The sequence below is a fragment of the Lepisosteus oculatus genome, chromosome 29, assembly GCF_040954835.1.
Source record: "Lepisosteus oculatus isolate fLepOcu1 chromosome 29, fLepOcu1.hap2, whole genome shotgun sequence".
Lineage (NCBI taxonomy): Eukaryota > Metazoa > Chordata > Actinopteri > Semionotiformes > Lepisosteidae > Lepisosteus > Lepisosteus oculatus.
Window position 1 is genome coordinate 4,804,565 of NC_090724.1, and position 16,763 is coordinate 4,821,327.

Here is a 16,763-nt window from a genome sequence, read left to right on the forward strand (position 1 = left end):
TGAAATACATACTAGAAATCTTTCATTCAAGCAGTAATGCTTGTTGTTGTAAAGGACAAGAACTGGGTTAGAAACGTAACAACACACACGTTGCTTGTTGGTGTTTATTTAAATCAAAACGAACATTTCTTCTGTACAAAGGTTGAAACTTTATTGAATGGCTGTAGTAATTACATTAGAACGAGTTGCATACAATTGTGAAATATAGAAAATGATGTGCATGTATCACTCTAAGTAAGACAATGACTTAACGGGACTTTGAGGAAACAGGTATTGTGCGACATCCTGTATAAGAAGCTTCTTTTTAAATAATTGCATTTACATTGTATTCTTTTTGCTAGTGCCGCAGATTATCTATGAAAATTAGCTCCCTTATCGGTTTCCATGGAACATTCCCGCGTTCATCACGTGTCGAGTACCGGTTCTACTGCGGAAATAGACTTGATTTCTTTTCCACATCAACGCAAATATTGTCACTGTATCATGCCTTATGTTCCCTTTAAAAGCATCCTAATTATATTGGCAATTGCGGCGCGAACGTGCTATTTGACTCGCTGCAGGTAAGGCTAGCGGAGATCTTCTTCAGAAAAGGTCAGTTTAGGTGAACTTGTTGCGATGTTCAGGCTGGATTTCAGTGCTTTCTGCCCGCAGTGACAGCAGAAGTGTTTTCGTCTGGTTTTTTAAACCTGTTTACGGCGAATTGTTTGCTTTCACAAATAACAAAGAAACACATGTATTTCTGGACTGGTATCACCGCAGTCCTGCTCGGTGTTCCCCCAAACCCAAGAGAATTAACGGTTTTGGTGAATTCTCCGTTTACAAATGAAAACGGCAATAAACACCCTGAAAAAGCCTCCAAGTTAATGAAGAATGACTGAAATAAAAGTATATCACTTTGCATTTATGCGTCATTCCCTTTTAACAAAACAGGTGTCAACAGTGGCGAATTGGCATTAAAACTGTTCAGATTACAGGCCCATGTAACCCAGTGGAGGCAAACGTGTCTTTTACCTTACAGCCGGCGCTGGCATTCCTACTCGCTCTTGGATGGACGAGCCAGACCTTCGCAGGAGGCGGTGATTTCTCTCTCTTTTTTAAAAAAAGTTTTACTTCTTAACGTATAACGTGCTTCACACGCCAGTGTAAGCTGAACTTTCACCGTCGATTTTCTTCTAGACACCTCTGAGATACGCGGAGAACAGGACACTCCTGGTGCAAAACGACTGCAACAGCAGCGTGGCCTTATATATGGGGTAAAATCTATTGTAATCTTCATTTTGTTAATTGTTTTTTTTTTCCTTATATCTATCTATGATAGAAAGCCACTCCATCTTAGAGGATCCTTAAACCTGCACAAGCAGACACAGGGCACAAAGCGAAATACTCCCTGAACTGGATTCTAGTCCAAACACAAGACACACACGTGGACAGTTAAGAACTTTTTCTGTAGCTTTATTTTTACGCTGGTAATTTAACTTAGCTTGATCATGAAGTGTGAAACATAAGTGAACCTCTTTCAGTGAAGAAGCAATAAATAGAAGCCTTTCTTGTCAAACGTCTTGTCAAAGCTTGTTTTTCTGTATGGCTTTGTGCTCATTGTGGTGCTAATGATCAGGCTTCTGTTCCTGATCCTCTGCAGAACCAGACTTTTCCTGACCAGAAATGGCTTCGAGGGTACCCTTTATCCCCTTTATTTCTCTGGAGATGGTGTAAGTACACATAACAGCCATGTCTCCCAGTCACAAAATTCTCAACACAGTTTTCTATTAATCTTATTGCACTGTTGGACCAGAGCCCAGCTAGTCTGGTGTGCCACCATGGCACTGGTCCAGATATAACACCACAAATCACTTCCCCGTTTTCACAATTATAACTCCAGAAAGCAGTTATAAGGCTTCACCTTTTTGGTTCCCTATGAGTAAATCAAAATATCGAATCTAAAACCCTTTGACAAGATGTTCCTCTCGTGACATTCTCACAACGATGATTTGAACCTTGCAGAGCTCTGTGTACATTAGCAGCCAGAAAATAGGATCATAATTCTAATTAGTGTGGGTGTTCACCAACAAGAAGAAGAGAATTAGACTATGTTTGTGTTTCTAGCCCACTGGTGATTGATTGCTCTCTGGAGTTAGAGGTTGTCTCTGGCTGTATTAGAGGTGGATTGCATGTTTTTTTTTTTTTCTGCTGTTCACACCTCTCTCCTCTCAGGTCTCAGTGGGCAGAGTGACTTCTGCAGCTTTTGTCTCGGAGGGCCTTGTGCTGGTGATTGATGGCAAGGTCTATGTGTATGCTCTGGAGGATCACACATGGACTCCAGCCCAAGGTACAGCGGCACCATCACGCTAATGGTTTTGTCCTTCATCCTCTGGCAGCCAGGTCGGCCATCTCATCTGGCCTTGATGGCTACAACAGATGGTATTGCTAAAGAAGAGAGAAATCACCAAGTTACTGAGCAGCATCAGGACTAGACCTTCTTCTGACTTCCCTGCAAGGCCTCCTTGTTTACACTACACCCTGTATACCATAGGAGTTTCTGTGATTTGCTTTGCCTTACTTTTCTTTTACTTTAGGCTTCACATACTTCTGAAACCTCTGATTTATCCTACAGTTGCAGTCATTCCTGATCCACATTCCGTTACTAAATAAAGCTATATTATTGCATTATCCAATTTCTTCTGCTCATTGAATTCAGCATTTGTATTTGTGCGCTGCTCAGATTTCACAATGTATTGGTTGTTTTTCAACATAGGGTGCTTTCAATAAAGCCAGATAAAGTCATATTAATGATCAGAAATCCTCATTAACAAGATGTCTGTAATGACAAAAACGTGATTTAGTAAATGACAGGCCTCTGCCTTTGTGTTTAAGGTGTGGGATCACTCATGACAGAAGTCTCTTCATTGCAGTGCTGTTTCAGTACTGAGCCTCCTTGCACGGTACAGAATTCCAATGTTTTTGAACAAGGTGTTCTGTTACAGATCAAATGAAGATTTATCTTTGCAAATTGCTTTATTGTGAGCTTGCATGAAATGCTTTAATTGGTTCACATTTTTTTTTACCAGGCTGTGAGCTCCACAGTTCTTGTATATAACAGAGGACACCCTGTGCAGGATACAAACGTATTCTTGTCTTCTGATGGGGGATTCCAGTTTGAGAGATTTGCTTTACCTCCGACTTTACAAGTAAGGAGAAGGAATGGCAACCTAGTTAACATCCTTTCTAAGAGTAGCTGTTTTCAAAGTGGGATTGTTTGTGTGGAATCCTACATTAGGTTACACCCTGTATAATAAGCCCCCTGCAATGATCTGTATGTTGGTAAGGTTCTGATTGGCAGTTCCATTTCTGAGAGCAAATAGCACATGTAAAAGAGGAACTACAACTTCAATGTTTAGGAAGTGAGAGCTAATATTACTTATTAATATCAGAGCACTGTAAAGCATTGTAAAAAATATACATCTTTTACACTTTGATCTAAATTGGTTTGGAGATACTAAAAGGCGAGAATGACTGAGGGAGTCGATCAGGCTTGTAACTACAGCAAAGAAAGTTTTTTTTTTCAGTCTCAGTTCAGTTTCTTCAGGTAAACTCAGAGAAATTCTTTGCTCACCAGGGCGTTGTGGAGATGGTTTTTAACATGCCCACACTGTCAACTATACTGGTGATGATAACAGACGACAAAAACAGGGTGAGTAATCATATAGATCCCATTGTATCTTCCCAGACGAAAGGAGGCACAACCCTCACACAACCAGACAGCTTTGAAGAAAAGAACAAGATTATTAAGTTTGTATTTAAAGGTGTAACTGGTATTCTGTTAAATTCAAAAACAAGAGTGTCTAACACACTTCCCAGAAATGCTCATTTCCAGACATGATAAGCTTCTAGTAGCTTAAAGAGTTATATGGGCTTAATGACTTCTTCTCATTTATAATCTTTCTTTTGTTCTCATGAGTTCCAATGCAATGCATTTTAAAAGTTTTGATGACCTGTCAGTCCTCTTTCAGCTATGTGACCTCAGATTTAAACCTGCAGTCAGATGTATTCTCTCTGAGGGGCCCTCTGGACCGAGTACATGTGGTCCAACCCCCAGGCATGACTGGACACCTGGTCATCTGGTCTCTCCGGTCTCTGTTTTACTCCCCAAACCACGGTGAGTATTGGACTGACCTGACTGACCACTCTGTGCATTGTTTTCCAGCCATTTTAAGCAACTGCCACAGGACTGATGGACAATGTGTTAAACAGTGTTCTCTGAGCATGACCACACTGCACAGCACTAGTATTCAGAGCTTTGCGACGGTGTTGATGCCACATCATTAACATAGGAAACTGGCACAGTAGAGTCAGGATCGATGATAAATTTGTGCTGAAGAAGACAGATTATAAAATGGATTTGAATACAGGCTTCCTGTTGAATTCTGTAGAGGCCTGTGGGATTTAAGCCTCATCAGACTTTGTCTTTGTGTATTTAAGGCCAGTTCATACTTCCACTGAAACCAGATGTAGAGGGTGATAGTGGTGTATTTCCAGGACCTGATGTCTTCCTACAACAGGTTGCTACAAGTATGTCCTCACATTTAATATGGAAACGGCAGCACAAAGTTACTGTCTGCTTATCATCATGCTATCAAACACATGCATTTTGTAAGAAAACCTGTGCTCCTTTAAAGCATTGCGTACTGTATTTTAAAAGTTTTTTTGCTACTACTAAAACTACATTGTACAGTACATTTCAATAAAGGTTCTAATGATACCCATGAGTTTAAATCAAAATACAGAGAATGTAATATATACTAATTTCTTAAGATCACATACTATTTATGTCTTCAAAGCACAAGCGAAACTGGAGGTATAATATTGGAGTTTCTACCTACAACATAACGTGTTGAGCAGCAGAATGTTTTGAATGTTTTTTCCTGATTATTATAATCTCTATCTTAATGATCACATGCGTCAAGTGACAACGAAGCAAGTTGATTCTAGACTGCTGCGTATTTGTGTGCGTTTCAATGAATGCTGCTAACTAGAGGAATCAATAAACCTTCTGCGGGGTTCTGTCATCCAACGCCCTGAATAAACAGTAATTCCAGTTTCTCTCTCGTCTCCTTGGCTGTGATCCAGGTGAGAACAGCGAGATTGCAGTCCTAACCAGTAAAGGGATGCTGTACTATGGGAGGCTCAGTATGGATGCAGTTATCGTTCAGGTGATGTCTTGTCTGACTCTGCAGAAATAAAAAAAGTGAAGCAAATCAGAAAATATAGACAGGTCCCAATTAAAACGCTGGTACACTTTCAGCACAAATAACCGAAATAACTTAATGGCTGGATAAAACCTCCGCAGTATGAAAGCCAGGAATTGAACTTGCTATTTCCTTTGTAGATGAAAAACTTGACAGACTTCTCAGAGCAGGCAGTGCTGATGTTCAGCTCATTTGGGGACCTGCTGGTGACCCGGCCTATCGAGGACCCCAGCACCGGGGGCGTTGATTTTGACCACTGCCTGATTGTCGTTCAGCAGCAGCTCAGCCATCTCGTTCCCTTGCTGGGCACATGCCCGGTGAGTGCTGCGCCCAGGGTGAGGGGAAGGGGGTGAATTATCAGGCTGATCTCACTGAAAGAAGATTCAGGGTTTCCTGTAAGGGGCCTGCCACATCTCTACAGCGTTGTCCAGAAATACACATATCTTAATGATGAACAGTGCATGAGCCAGATGCTTTGTGTACCTACTACCCAGTTCAGCAATTTCTCATTGGGGGTCTTAAATTAACACTGTACGAGACAAGGAAGAATGACGTCTAATACTAAGACTCAGGGTATTAAAAATGCCCCAAACCTTTTTATTCCTCTCCATGCAGCAGCTATTAAGCAACTCTGTCTATAAATTGTTTACTACCTTGATAACACTACAGAGGATATATAGTATAATAACCTTTCTAATATGATATTTTCTGTCCAAACTCTTTTTCAGGTGGAAGTCCTTTATGGGTCTTTTGATCGAGGTGTGTATTATATTGATATGGGAGACCACTTATACCTGTCAGCGGTTTTTATCCCTGCACCACTCAGACAAGTTTTCCCTTTGGTGAGCACTTTCTCTCTCCTGTATTTCGTATATATCATTCCGTCTATATTAGTGGGGTAAAGAACGCAATTGAGTGGTCATTCAGTTAAATTAAATTTGTGATTTCTAGTCTAGATAATTTTTGTACAGTAGCATTACCACCTTGTCAGATCTCTCATCAGATCTCAGAAGCTAAGTAGGGATGTGCCGAGTCAGTAGTGGAGATCTTTAATGGAAAAAAAATAACAGAGGCTCTCTTGCCAGAATTTCCAAACCAATGCCCCAGTATGGAGATGGGACATTGTGCTGTACGAGCTCTTTTGGATGAGTCCCGATTACTTGCTTATTAACGATCCCAATGCATTGTTCAAAAGAACAGGTTTTAACCCTGGTGCCCAGTAAAAAATTCTGGTCTGGACTAACCCAATTTGGCTTTCCTAGATTTCTCCATTAATTAATTTGGGAAAATATTTTCTTACTTCTCCACCTGACCTGCTCTGTTGTGGGGCGTCTGGTGCAGAATGGCCATGTGTCTCCTCTGTGGGTGCTGAACTTCAGTGGAGGAATTAAATAGATTCTCTCCTATAGGCGAGGTGCTTTGAGATTGAAAAAATAATCTGCATTTTTCCCTCCTGGTATCTCTTAGGTGACTGTAACAGATCCTCATCTGCTAGCTTTTCAAGCTGTCTCTAAAGAAGATGGCATTACCTCAGATGGAAATACCAAGTATACTCTGGTAAATGTCAGACATGCTAGAATGAAAAAAAAATTCAACCCAAATATATGTTAATAATTACATTTATGGATATTGCCTTTTGCAGAGTATAAAGTTACGTCAGCAGAGGGGTGCAGAAATGGCTCATGATTCCTTTCATCACAGGTAAGAAGACTGTGGGAAGGTGTGACTGATGTTGAAAACATATCCGTCCACCCATTTTCTGACTGCTTCATCCAAGTCAGGGGGGAGCGGGAGTCCATCCCAGCAAGCAACGAGCACAAGGCAGGAAACACCTTAGACGGGACACCAGTCCATCACAGTTTCCTTAAAAAGAGTAGGGGTGTAACCCCGGCATCCTGGCCAAATTTCCCATTGGCCTTTACCAATCATGGCCTCCTAATAACCCCCATCTATGAACTGGCTTCATCACTTTGTTCTCCTCCCCACTGAGAGCTGGTGTGTGGGGAGTGGACTGGCGCACTATGGCTGCTGTCGCATCATCCAGGTGGGGCTGCACACTGGTGGTGGTGGAGGGGATCCCCATTAGCTGTAAAGCGCTTTGAGTGGAGTGTCCAGAAAAGCGCTATATAAGTGTAAGGAATTAATTATTATTATTATTATAAGGAAACAGGTTAGATAAAATCCTCTATATTCATCTACAGTAAATTGAACTGAAACAATAGCTCTAAAAGCTGCAACATTAAGGAGGGGTTTTGTAAAATCTCAGAGAATAATAAAATGATGAGGCTTGATTCTGACCAACACTTCTTATGCTACGGAATCCCAGAGGCACAAAAACTGCCAGTTTGGACTTTTTGCCGAAAGAGTGCGAGAAGGTTTCAGAAGGAAAAAAAAATAAGTTAAATTCAAAATGAGGTCCGTGTAGTTATGGAGTTCGACTGAGCGCGAGGGCTAGGAAGATACAAAGATGGAAAAGGCTAGGAGAGTGGATCATGAAACCGCCATAGCAACAGCGGGAAAGATCAGGCAGGAGGTGGGAAATGGAAACAACCAACCAGCCCTTCAAGACTGTGCTCCCTGGTCAGCTTTGTTAAAGAGCCGACTCCTTGGTAGGAAACGCACACAACACCCGTTCACATAGGTGAACCTCCCTCCCCTGTCAGGTTACACCCTGGTCCCCAACGCTCCCTCACCCCTGTTCTCCATCTGTGCAGCTCACTGGACGGAGGCATCTCCACTCTCACTGTGGACGTGGTGGGCAAAGAAATCTCCTGCAAGGACATGCCACCACTGGTGAGGACTCTCCCAGACCTGCTCCACTAATGGCAATCATTAAAGCACATGTACACCTGCTTCAGTTATCATCTGGAAAGGCAGATTTCTGTCTAGTTGTGCTCGTTTTATAGCTCGATGAGCTAACATTCATGTTTCATTGCAGCATGCGTACATCAATGTCAGATGTCCACCTGGAAAGCACATAAAGGTTTTAAGGTATGTGAATTCCATCTGTTTTTCCCCCTTGGAATACAGTGCTCTGGGAATGAGAATGCATACAACTATATTGGTTTTGTAACTGGGCTAGAGAAACTAGAGTTAAACATATCTTATTACAAGATGAATGGGTCTCTCTTCTAAGCTTAACCGTTCATTTTATTTTACATAATGTTCACTTTTAATTATATTGAAATATGAAATGAAATAAAAATAAAGTGCTTCCTAAAAGAAGAATCGAGAAAACTGACAATCTCCGTTCAGTGAACAGAGACCATATTCTAGCATTTGGTCCAGGTGAAGAAATGTCTGAATTTTGCTGTACCCTGCAATTAGACTTAACATTTTAATTGTTGATCTCCTGACACACTCTAGGAATGTCACTGCGTGCACTAAGGGCACATTCACTCAGGGTCTTCTGCAGAACAATTACTCCTACACAATTTCAAAGTGAGTATTATGCCAGGCTGTACACGTTGTCATTTATAATCCATTCATATTAAAATGTCTTTTGAGGTAAATTAAAAAATTGATAGACAAATTAATAAAGTAAGGTAAATATGGGTCCTCTTGGTTTGCGTTTAGGAACATCTATGACCCAGAGCATCTGCGTCAACAGAATTCTGCAGAAGAAGACCTTCATGTGACTTACAGCTTTGTTGAATACCAGTGCCCCCTGCTGGTCTATTATGATGCACTATGGCTGCCTATATTAGAACTGTAAGATTTCCCCTACATTTTCACATACAGCACTGTATTTTAGGTCTGTTCTTTAACTTGTATTCTATGCTTGTTTGTACATTGTTGTGTTGTTCTGTTGATACATTTTTATATTATTGATTATGAAAAATGAGTAGCCTGGTGGTACAGCGGGCAACTCCTGGGTCCTGGGTTCAAATCTTCGTGCCATCTGCCTCTTCTCCCCATGTTCGTATGACTGTCTTTGTGTATTCTGGTTTGCTCCAACTGCACAAAGACATGGTGGCCAGGTTACAAGCCATCTGTGAATTGCCTCCTCTGTGTGTGGGCATTTATTAAATGTTGATTTTGTTTAATTAATTGTTGGACAAAAGAAACCAACGACTCAACATTATTCTACAGACATCAATGAGGTAGACGTGCTGTGAACAGTTCATTTCAGACAGGCTCAAGGTTGAGTTTCAAAAGCTAAAATAACCTACCAAAAAGAGGACACCCTAGGTTTGTTTCTTACAGGTGGGACAACGGGCAGTTCGTAGAGTTTGTCCCAGTGGACTTTGTGCTGTTTGAAGTCCATGGGATGTACAACTATGACTACCTGCAGTCTGCTGGGAGTGCCAGGTGTGTGTCCCAGCCACAGACCTGGCCATCCATGCTGGCCAAACAGCCACAGCCTGACCCCCACACAGCATGGACCAGAAAGGTAAATCCCATTCCTTTCTATTGCTTTGTTCAATTTCGGAAGCACGAGTTCTATTTTTTGTTATAAAACCTCCCAGTGCGGGCTCAGAAGTCTGGGGTTTTCAAGCATCATCTCCCAGCTACAAACCCCACAACCACACAAGGGGAAAGATCGAGGACCTGCAGGCAGACTCCTCCCCCCACAGCTCCTCTTTAAACACCCCACGGTTTACTCAGGAGGTGGAAGGTGCTGCTGTTCCACTGGGAGACCCAACCTGGACAGTCCTGGCTGGCTCTCCCCCCCTGCCCTCTCAGGCAGCCAGCTAACTGTACACTGCCACTGGTGGGGGGGGGTATTGGTCACAGACAGTGACAGGAGCAGCCCAGGATGTCTTTACTCAGGTGAAGTCCTTATGAGCTCCCAGTAAATTCCCTTTCGAAGGACTAGAGAAACTCGTGACTTGCGTTATGCACAGGACAGAGATACATATTCACCTTAATGGAGACAACGTGATCGGTGCACTTTACCTTTCACACAGGCTGTAAAAGCAGGCTACACAGCGGCACCAGAAAGGATTTGGGGTCTCACTGCTCCTTTCTTCTCTTGCTGTAGAACTACAAGAGCTGTATGAATCCAGACGGGCCTAGCCTAACATCCCCGTGGCAGCAGTATGAAGTTCTGAGAGCTGCGTCAGGGAACAGGATCATATTTCCAAACTACAACGGCTTCTACATCTTCAAAGCCATTGTGGTGGATCCAGCATACAGGTATTAATGGCTGTTGCAAATGCTTTACTAAATACCAGCATCACACATCAGTACTACATACAGCACTTTTCATTACATTTAGTGACTTTAAGGAAAAATCATTCAGTGACTAACATGGCAGCAAGACTAGCACATTCAGCATTAAAGACCACAGGCTATGATTTTGTTACAGCGGCACTTCTCATAAGCCTACACTTTTCTTGTATAAGCAACAGGCTTTGCCCACTAGGCTGAAAAAACTTCAGCTTCTATATGGTTGGTTTTGCAAGGTACATTTAACACTTAACAATTGTCTGCACAAAGGATTGTGGAAGTATGGAGCATGCTGCCCAGCCAGGGAGCTGTTGTTGAAGTCAATACCCTGACTTCTTTAAAGAAAGAATTAGGTTAGATGAGATCCTGGGATCAGTTAGTGACTGGAAAACCTAATGAGCTAAAGGGCTGCGCGACCCCTTTTTCGCTACCTTCTTTAGCTCTTTGCCGTTGAAGTGTAACACTTAAAAAGCTGACATTCACCCAGTTTTCTGAAGATAAAAGTCAAATAGATGGGCAATGGAATAGCAATAGGTGCATGCTTACCTTGATGCGTTTTAACCCTTTGGGGGTGTCTCTGGTTATGGCCATTCACTGTTGCTTTTCTCTTTCCCTCCTTCAGCTTCTGTGAGCTCTCCACCACCTTCAGTGTGTACGTCTACGGCGCATTCCCAAAAGAGCAGATCGACTCCGGGATATTCCTGGCTATCTTCTTGTCCATATTCGTAGGGTTACTATTGAGCGGCTTCTTCCTGCTGCGGCACACGGCTACACACAAGGCCGAGTAGGGCCAGAGTCTCTCGGGACTACTCCCAGGAGACAGGAACTGTAGCTGCAGCTTGCACACCCACAGAACGGCACAAAATACAAGAACTGCTCTGCTTTTTCTCTTAACACGTCGTTAAACACATTGTACTGTACTGTGGCACAAAAAGCCACTTGCTGCAGAGTGACATCCCCGATGTCTCTTCTAGAACCAGGGTTCGAAAAGCATTCACCTTATCTATAATAGCTAGAGATACACCTTTTTAGTTGACAGAATGAGGAATGAAACCAACATTCAGCTTGTTCTCTTCTACTGTTTCTTCTGCCCCCAACGATGGCAACTCAATGTCTTCCTCAGCATGTTCTCCAAGTAAAGATGTTTTGACACCTGACAATTGCTGTCATGTTGTTCTTGTTAAGTTATATTATTGCTGTGGAATGCAATGATTTTTCCTTCCACGGACAATGTAGGGTGAAGCTTCTTCAGTGCATTCCTACTCACTTGTGTCTTAACACTGACTCTGCCTGCAGTAATGCACACGAAGGGGGTCTCTGGTCTGAAGTGAAAGCAGGAATGTGTTTCTCCCTGTATGAATATATCCACTGGATCTCTAAGTTCAGCGGGCTAAGATTATGACCAACCCGGTCACAATTTCTGTCAATTAATGTAGTTAGGATGAAGGACAGCTCTGTTAGCTGTAGGGTAGCAGACTCGTCAAATACCTGCTCTCTGCTTTACAAAACGCAACCGGTGCTTATCAAATGATTGTTCCTTTAACACGAATAATACGTTATATACCTGCAACTTACCAATTACCCTTTCAAAAGGTAATCGATTTGTTCTCTGATCTGGACTTAAGTTGTTATTTATACAAAACTGATCTTAAACCGTTTCCTTAAACCGATACATGTATACTGTAGATAGACTTAGGGTTTATTGACTTTAAAACACATTCAGCGCGGTAGAAGGTTCTGTTTTAGGCTGTAAATAAACACTAAACGCGGATTGCAAAGACACTGACTGGACTACACCTGATTCGTGTCCAGCCTTGCTAAATTGGTCGTCATTCAATTATCGCACCCACTCCCTTGTTTTTTGGCAGGAGAACTTTTAAAACACTTCAGTCCGCAAAAAGCGAGACTGTGCAAACGCAGAGAACGATGAGCGAGACGTGCGTCTCGTTTCTCACCGTTATCGAAGACAAAAAGGCTCATTTCCAGTTCGTGTTAGATTAGCTCTGCGTTCCTACACCTTCTAAGCGTTTTGCATCGGTAGGACTGTGTATTTTTACAATGTGTATTCACTTTAATGTGTAAAAAGCTTGCGGCGTATTTCACTAGGAAATCTAATACAAGCTCAAATTATCATTCAAATATCCTTCCTCTCGTGTTTGTCCCCCTAATATTTTTGGGCTGCTTTGCTTTATAAAAACCTGTTTTTTTCCCCCAAATGCATGTTTCTCCGTCTTCTCCCTGAAAGACCACAATGTCCTCCTCGCCGTCGCGGTCGCTATCGGAGTTGCTCAGAAGTGGACTACAGATCTCTCCGCAGCCCCTCCTATCCGCGGAGGACCCTTTCAACGACAACCTCGAAGCGTAAGGCGGCCGCCCCCGAGTTTCCACGCAGTGCGGGTCTTTATGAGGATGCTGGTTTATGTTTGCAGCGCTCCGACCTGCGAGGTAAGTCTCTGTAGTTCCGTTTCTCCCTTTGCTCGAAGAAGCTCCAGCGACCTGTTAGACGCGGCCGAGGATGACTGGTGCGAAGGCGGCGCCTGGAGTCCCCCGGGGCCGGAGCTGCGCAGGAAGATCGCCGCCCAGGTGGAGAGCTACCTGTCGGATGGGAATCTGGCGGAGGACGCCTTCCTCCTGAAACACGTCCAAAGAAACAGAATGGGTTACGTCAGCCTCAAGCTGCTCACCTCCTTTAAGAAGGCAAGACATACAGTTTTGTGGATGTGGTGAGCCGGTTATTCCTGCTTACCTGTTGAGGAAAGCTGGGTTCTTCAGCACCCTGAAGCAGAGGTTCTCAGTCCTGGGCGCTGGAGGACTTTTTTGCCGTTTTTATTTGCCAGCTGGGTCCTTAATCACCTGTGCTTATTGGTGTGTGTGTGTAGCTGTTGTGCTTGTTGGTTTAAACTTTTCTGCCTTGCTGATAAAGGAGTTTCTACCATATTTCTGACTATACAGCTCTTAATGGGTAATTGGTGGTGAATACACACAGGTGGGAATTACACTTTTTCCTTCTGCTTTGGTCCAGTTGGTTATACTTCAGCAGGCACACCTGAACAAGGGCAGTGCTGAAACTCGCTAAAAGGCCCAAAAGTAATGCTTATTTAAGTTGTTAAAATGTAACTAAAAGCACTTTTTTAGGAGGTTTCAGAGGTTACTTCTGTCAGTCTCCCAGCTTAGTCTATTGCACTCCACCACAGACGATTGCCAGGATCTATATAGCAGTTAAAGAGCTGGTTAAAACACACTTCTGCATTGACTGGACATGACGGGGCTGCATCTCGAAGAGCCTTGTTCTAAAACGAATCTCCTACTGCCCGTTTCCCGTCCTCCAGTCCTACTTGGGTAGCTTGAAGTTGGCAATTCAGAGATGCAAAGTCAAACTGACACGGTTTTCGTTGTTTGCTCAGCCCACGATCTTGCGATCGTTTTCACAAACGCTTCGGCGAGCAAGCACATCTTTCACCCTGGAAGCGTGTTCAAAACTCAAAACTCCCCCCCCCTCGGTCTGTCCTGCAGATCCGGGAGCTGACGAGGGACTGGCGCACCACGCTGTACGCGGCCGGCTGCTCCGAGGCCCTGGAGGTCAACGAGGAAGGGACGAAGGTGCGTCGCCGGGCGCCCATCCGCGAGTCCCTGCTCTACACCCCCACCAGCAAGCTGCTCCTGGCCTGGAACCTGCTGGGTGAGGGCCAGGCTGAGGAGGCCTCGCCGGGCGGGGAGCAGCAGTGCCTCATGGAGACGGCCATGAAGCTGTTCGGGGCCCACGGCACCATCAGCTCCCTCCGGATCCTCAGGCCGGGCAAGGAGCTGCCCGCGGAGCTGAAGAAGTATGCCAAGAAGCACTCGGAGCTGGGCCGCAGGGTGTGCGCCGTTGTGGAGTACGAGTACCTGGAAGGGGCGCGCAGGGCGTACGAGGCTCTGAGGGCGGAGCAGCTCTCGGCCGCCGGGAGGGGCGTGAGGGTGGCCCTCCTGGGCAGCAGGGGCACCCGCAAGACCTGCAGCACCCTGGACCAGGAGGAATCCGAAGACCCCGAGGAAGGGGGCGAGAAGCTGTCCTGCAGGAGGCCCGCCAGGAGAGTCAAGAAGTTCCCGTGCTCCCTGGAGGATCCCTCGGTCTACAGCTCCTCGGAGTCGGACTTCGCCCCCGCCTCGCCCAGGCCCCTGCGCAGGGTCGCCCGCCCACAGGCCCTCTACGGCAGCCCCCTCGCCGTGCCCAAGACGGCGCCCTCCTTCGGCCCGGACCCCTTCAGCGGCGGCGGCAGCTCCGGGCCCAGCCCCCTGGGCAGCCCCCTCCTGCCTCGCAAGCTGTTTTCCAGCAGCCACATGCCCTCCCCCCTGGCTGTCCCGGAATGCGGCGGCAGCAGCCCCACGGCCTGCGGCGCCGACCGGTACAGGTGGCCGGCGGACTGCTCCCCGGACAGCGGCATCCTGGTCCACAGTCCCTGGGTGCAGCGCAGGAGAACCGCCGCGCAGGTCTTCTTCCCCGAAAAGCCCTCCCCTCTGTCGCCCCGCCTGGGCCGGCAGCCCCAAGTGCTGCTGGAGATCGTGCGCCAGCCTCAGGGCCCCGATGGCACCCGGGGCTTCTACAACTGCATCGGCAGGGGGAAGGTGCTGCTCCGACACTAGACGGGGGTCCCTCCGCGAGGGGCTGCTCTGGGCCACGCTAGTCTACTTCAAGGTGATCCACACAAGGGTTGGGTGTTGGAAACTGTAAGCTTCAAACGTCTGGTTAAAGGCCAAATCGCCGACCATTCCAGCTTCGGGCTCACAGGAGGGTGATGTGCCGTTTTCCTACACGAACTTTGTTTTTTCCAGGATGCTCGATGTGGCTACAGTTGGAACTCATGATGGCTGCAACAGTGTTGCCCTGAGGGAATGTGGTGAAAAGGGAGCTTCTGGAGTGCATACTGTTGTATATGCATTGTATTTGGTACCTAATGTTGCATAAGTATTACATAAAATTAAGTAAAATATGAATAACTATTTTTGTACTGGAAATGCTAATAAAGATGTTTGTACTTCCTTTTTTTGTATTGTATATGGTTCAAAATAAATTATTTTGCAGATTCACTATCCAACTTCCGGATGCTGGGTTAAAGCTCACAATCTGGTTTTGGAACTTGGAACTGTCCAAAAGGTATCCAACGTTCCTGGTACCTGCATTCTGACAAAGGTAGATGAAAGTAGAACTTTACCTTCAATCTCTCACCAACCATGTTGGTGATATCCCAGTGTGTGAAGGGAAAATTCCCTATTTCTTCCTCTGATGAATGTTCAAGTTGTGTTAAGATTGTCAAATAGTCTCTCCTTTTTTTTAAAGGAAAACCCCATTGTAGGTCAAACTGCAGTTTCTAGTAGCTAAAGGCACTATGAAATACCATTGATGTGCATCTTTCAGAGGTAAAAAGAAAACGCTTAATGCTTTTATTCTTTTATTAAAGCCATTATTCAGATACATGTGTATATACTGTAGCTTAAACATCCTTCTTTTAATTCTCTATTGGGGAATCTAATTTGATTATAGTCTGATAATTGTTAACCAAAGTATGACGTTTCTAAAGATCTGTATCTAAGATGGAATAGAAAGATCTGTGTGAAGATGAGGGCTGCTGTAGTCCACTTACTGTTAGTTGGAACAAAACAGGAAGGAATAAAATTGACACATTTTTGGCATTTATTTTTAAAGGAAGAATAATTTTCATTCATGTACCTAATTATGTAGTCGTCTTATTGCTAGGATCTTTTATAAAGCACCTTTGACTGCTAAAGCTGAGTCCTACCATATAATTAATGCCTGACACTAAATGTAGTTCTGTCTCTTGCTGTCTAATAGAAGTCTCTGAGCAATTTAATGTAAACTACAGCTCTCTGAGTTAAGGCAAATACGATATTGAAACGCGTATACAGTCATCTATGTTTTGGGAGCAGTAAGTACACAAGTAAACATTTACATTCTTCCTGGTTAATCTCTGTTCGAAGAGCCTTGTATACACAATGTAATATAACAATTATTCCATGTAACTTACTGAATATAGTACATTTAACAAAACAGAAGCTGTATCCGAAGTGAAATCTAACAGTGTAAATAAGGTTTAAATAACTGAATGTATTCAAGCTGTGGTCAGCACAGCAAGACCCAAGTTGCTGTATTAGTATCCTGATGCATAGCAGAATTAATATCTCAGGAGATATTATTTCTTGAAAGCCAGCTATCAAGAGCAGAAGCTTCCTGGCATTTATTTAAAGACCACTGTATGATTTCAAACAAAATGGCAAAGTCTTGAAGTCTCAAAGTTCAAAGTGGTTCTGAAAACCCATACCTAAGGCTGTATTGGGAGTTGGTTTCTTGCA

The 16,763-nt window shown here is 44.2% G+C and overlaps 2 protein-coding genes across 5 annotated transcripts; both read left to right on the forward strand.

Moving 5' to 3' along the window:
• The first annotated feature begins 392 nt into the window (after positions 1-392).
• Positions 393-11,575, forward strand: LOC107079637 (cation channel sperm-associated auxiliary subunit delta). Of its 2 annotated transcripts, XM_069186133.1 has the most exons (22): positions 393-560; positions 1,019-1,076; positions 1,177-1,253; positions 1,640-1,709; positions 2,212-2,326; positions 2,872-2,939; positions 3,066-3,185; positions 3,614-3,688; positions 3,997-4,153; positions 4,477-4,566; positions 5,125-5,207; positions 5,384-5,560; positions 5,972-6,085; positions 6,711-6,800; positions 6,886-6,944; positions 7,958-8,036; positions 8,182-8,234; positions 8,610-8,684; positions 8,820-8,954; positions 9,450-9,636; positions 10,228-10,382; positions 11,038-11,575. In XM_069186133.1, the coding sequence occupies exons 1-22, from the start codon at positions 484-486 to the stop codon at positions 11,201-11,203; spliced, it is 2,280 nt and encodes a 759-aa protein (XP_069042234.1). In that variant the 5' UTR covers positions 393-483; the 3' UTR covers positions 11,204-11,575. The 2 variants fall into 2 exon arrangements, with proteins under 2 accessions (XP_069042234.1, XP_069042235.1); XM_069186134.1 differs by lacking the exon at positions 1,019-1,076 and having other exon boundaries at positions 472-560.
• A 787-nt stretch (positions 11,576-12,362) lies between these two features.
• Positions 12,363-15,409, forward strand: larp6b (La ribonucleoprotein 6, translational regulator b). Of its 3 annotated transcripts, none has more exons than XM_069185990.1 (4): positions 12,363-12,452; positions 12,661-12,776; positions 12,875-13,112; positions 13,929-15,409. In XM_069185990.1, exons 2-4 carry the CDS (start codon positions 12,667-12,669, stop codon positions 15,036-15,038), a joined length of 1,458 nt encoding a protein of 485 aa, XP_069042091.1. In that variant the 5' UTR covers positions 12,363-12,452; positions 12,661-12,666; the 3' UTR covers positions 15,039-15,409. The 3 variants fall into 3 exon arrangements, with proteins under 3 accessions (XP_069042091.1, XP_069042092.1, XP_069042093.1); XM_069185991.1 differs by having other exon boundaries at positions 12,899-13,112; XM_069185992.1 differs by having other exon boundaries at positions 12,902-13,112.
• Positions 15,410-16,763: the final 1,354 nt, after the last annotated feature.

What these genes read in the sequence shown, in the direction of transcription:
- LOC107079637 (XM_069186133.1), top strand. Translation starts at nt 484, where the DNA reads ATGCCTTATGTTCCCTTTAAAAGCATCCTAATTATATTGGCAATTGCG. An exon ending in CCTACAACAGGTTGCTACAA is followed by an intron (nt 4,567 to 5,124) that starts GTATGTCCTCAC and finishes GCTGTGATCCAG; the next exon opens with GTGAGAACAGCGAGATTGCA. An exon ending in GTGGTGGATCCAGCATACAG is followed by an intron (nt 10,383 to 11,037) that starts GTATTAATGGCT and finishes TCCCTCCTTCAG; the next exon opens with CTTCTGTGAGCTCTCCACCA.
- larp6b (XM_069185990.1), top strand. Translation starts at nt 12,667, where the DNA reads ATGTCCTCCTCGCCGTCGCGGTCGCTATCGGAGTTGCTCAGAAGTGGA. An exon ending in TTCAACGACAACCTCGAAGC is followed by an intron (nt 12,777 to 12,874) that starts GTAAGGCGGCCG and finishes AAGTCTCTGTAG; the next exon opens with TTCCGTTTCTCCCTTTGCTC. An exon ending in TGCTCACCTCCTTTAAGAAG is followed by an intron (nt 13,113 to 13,928) that starts GCAAGACATACA and finishes TCTGTCCTGCAG; the next exon opens with ATCCGGGAGCTGACGAGGGA.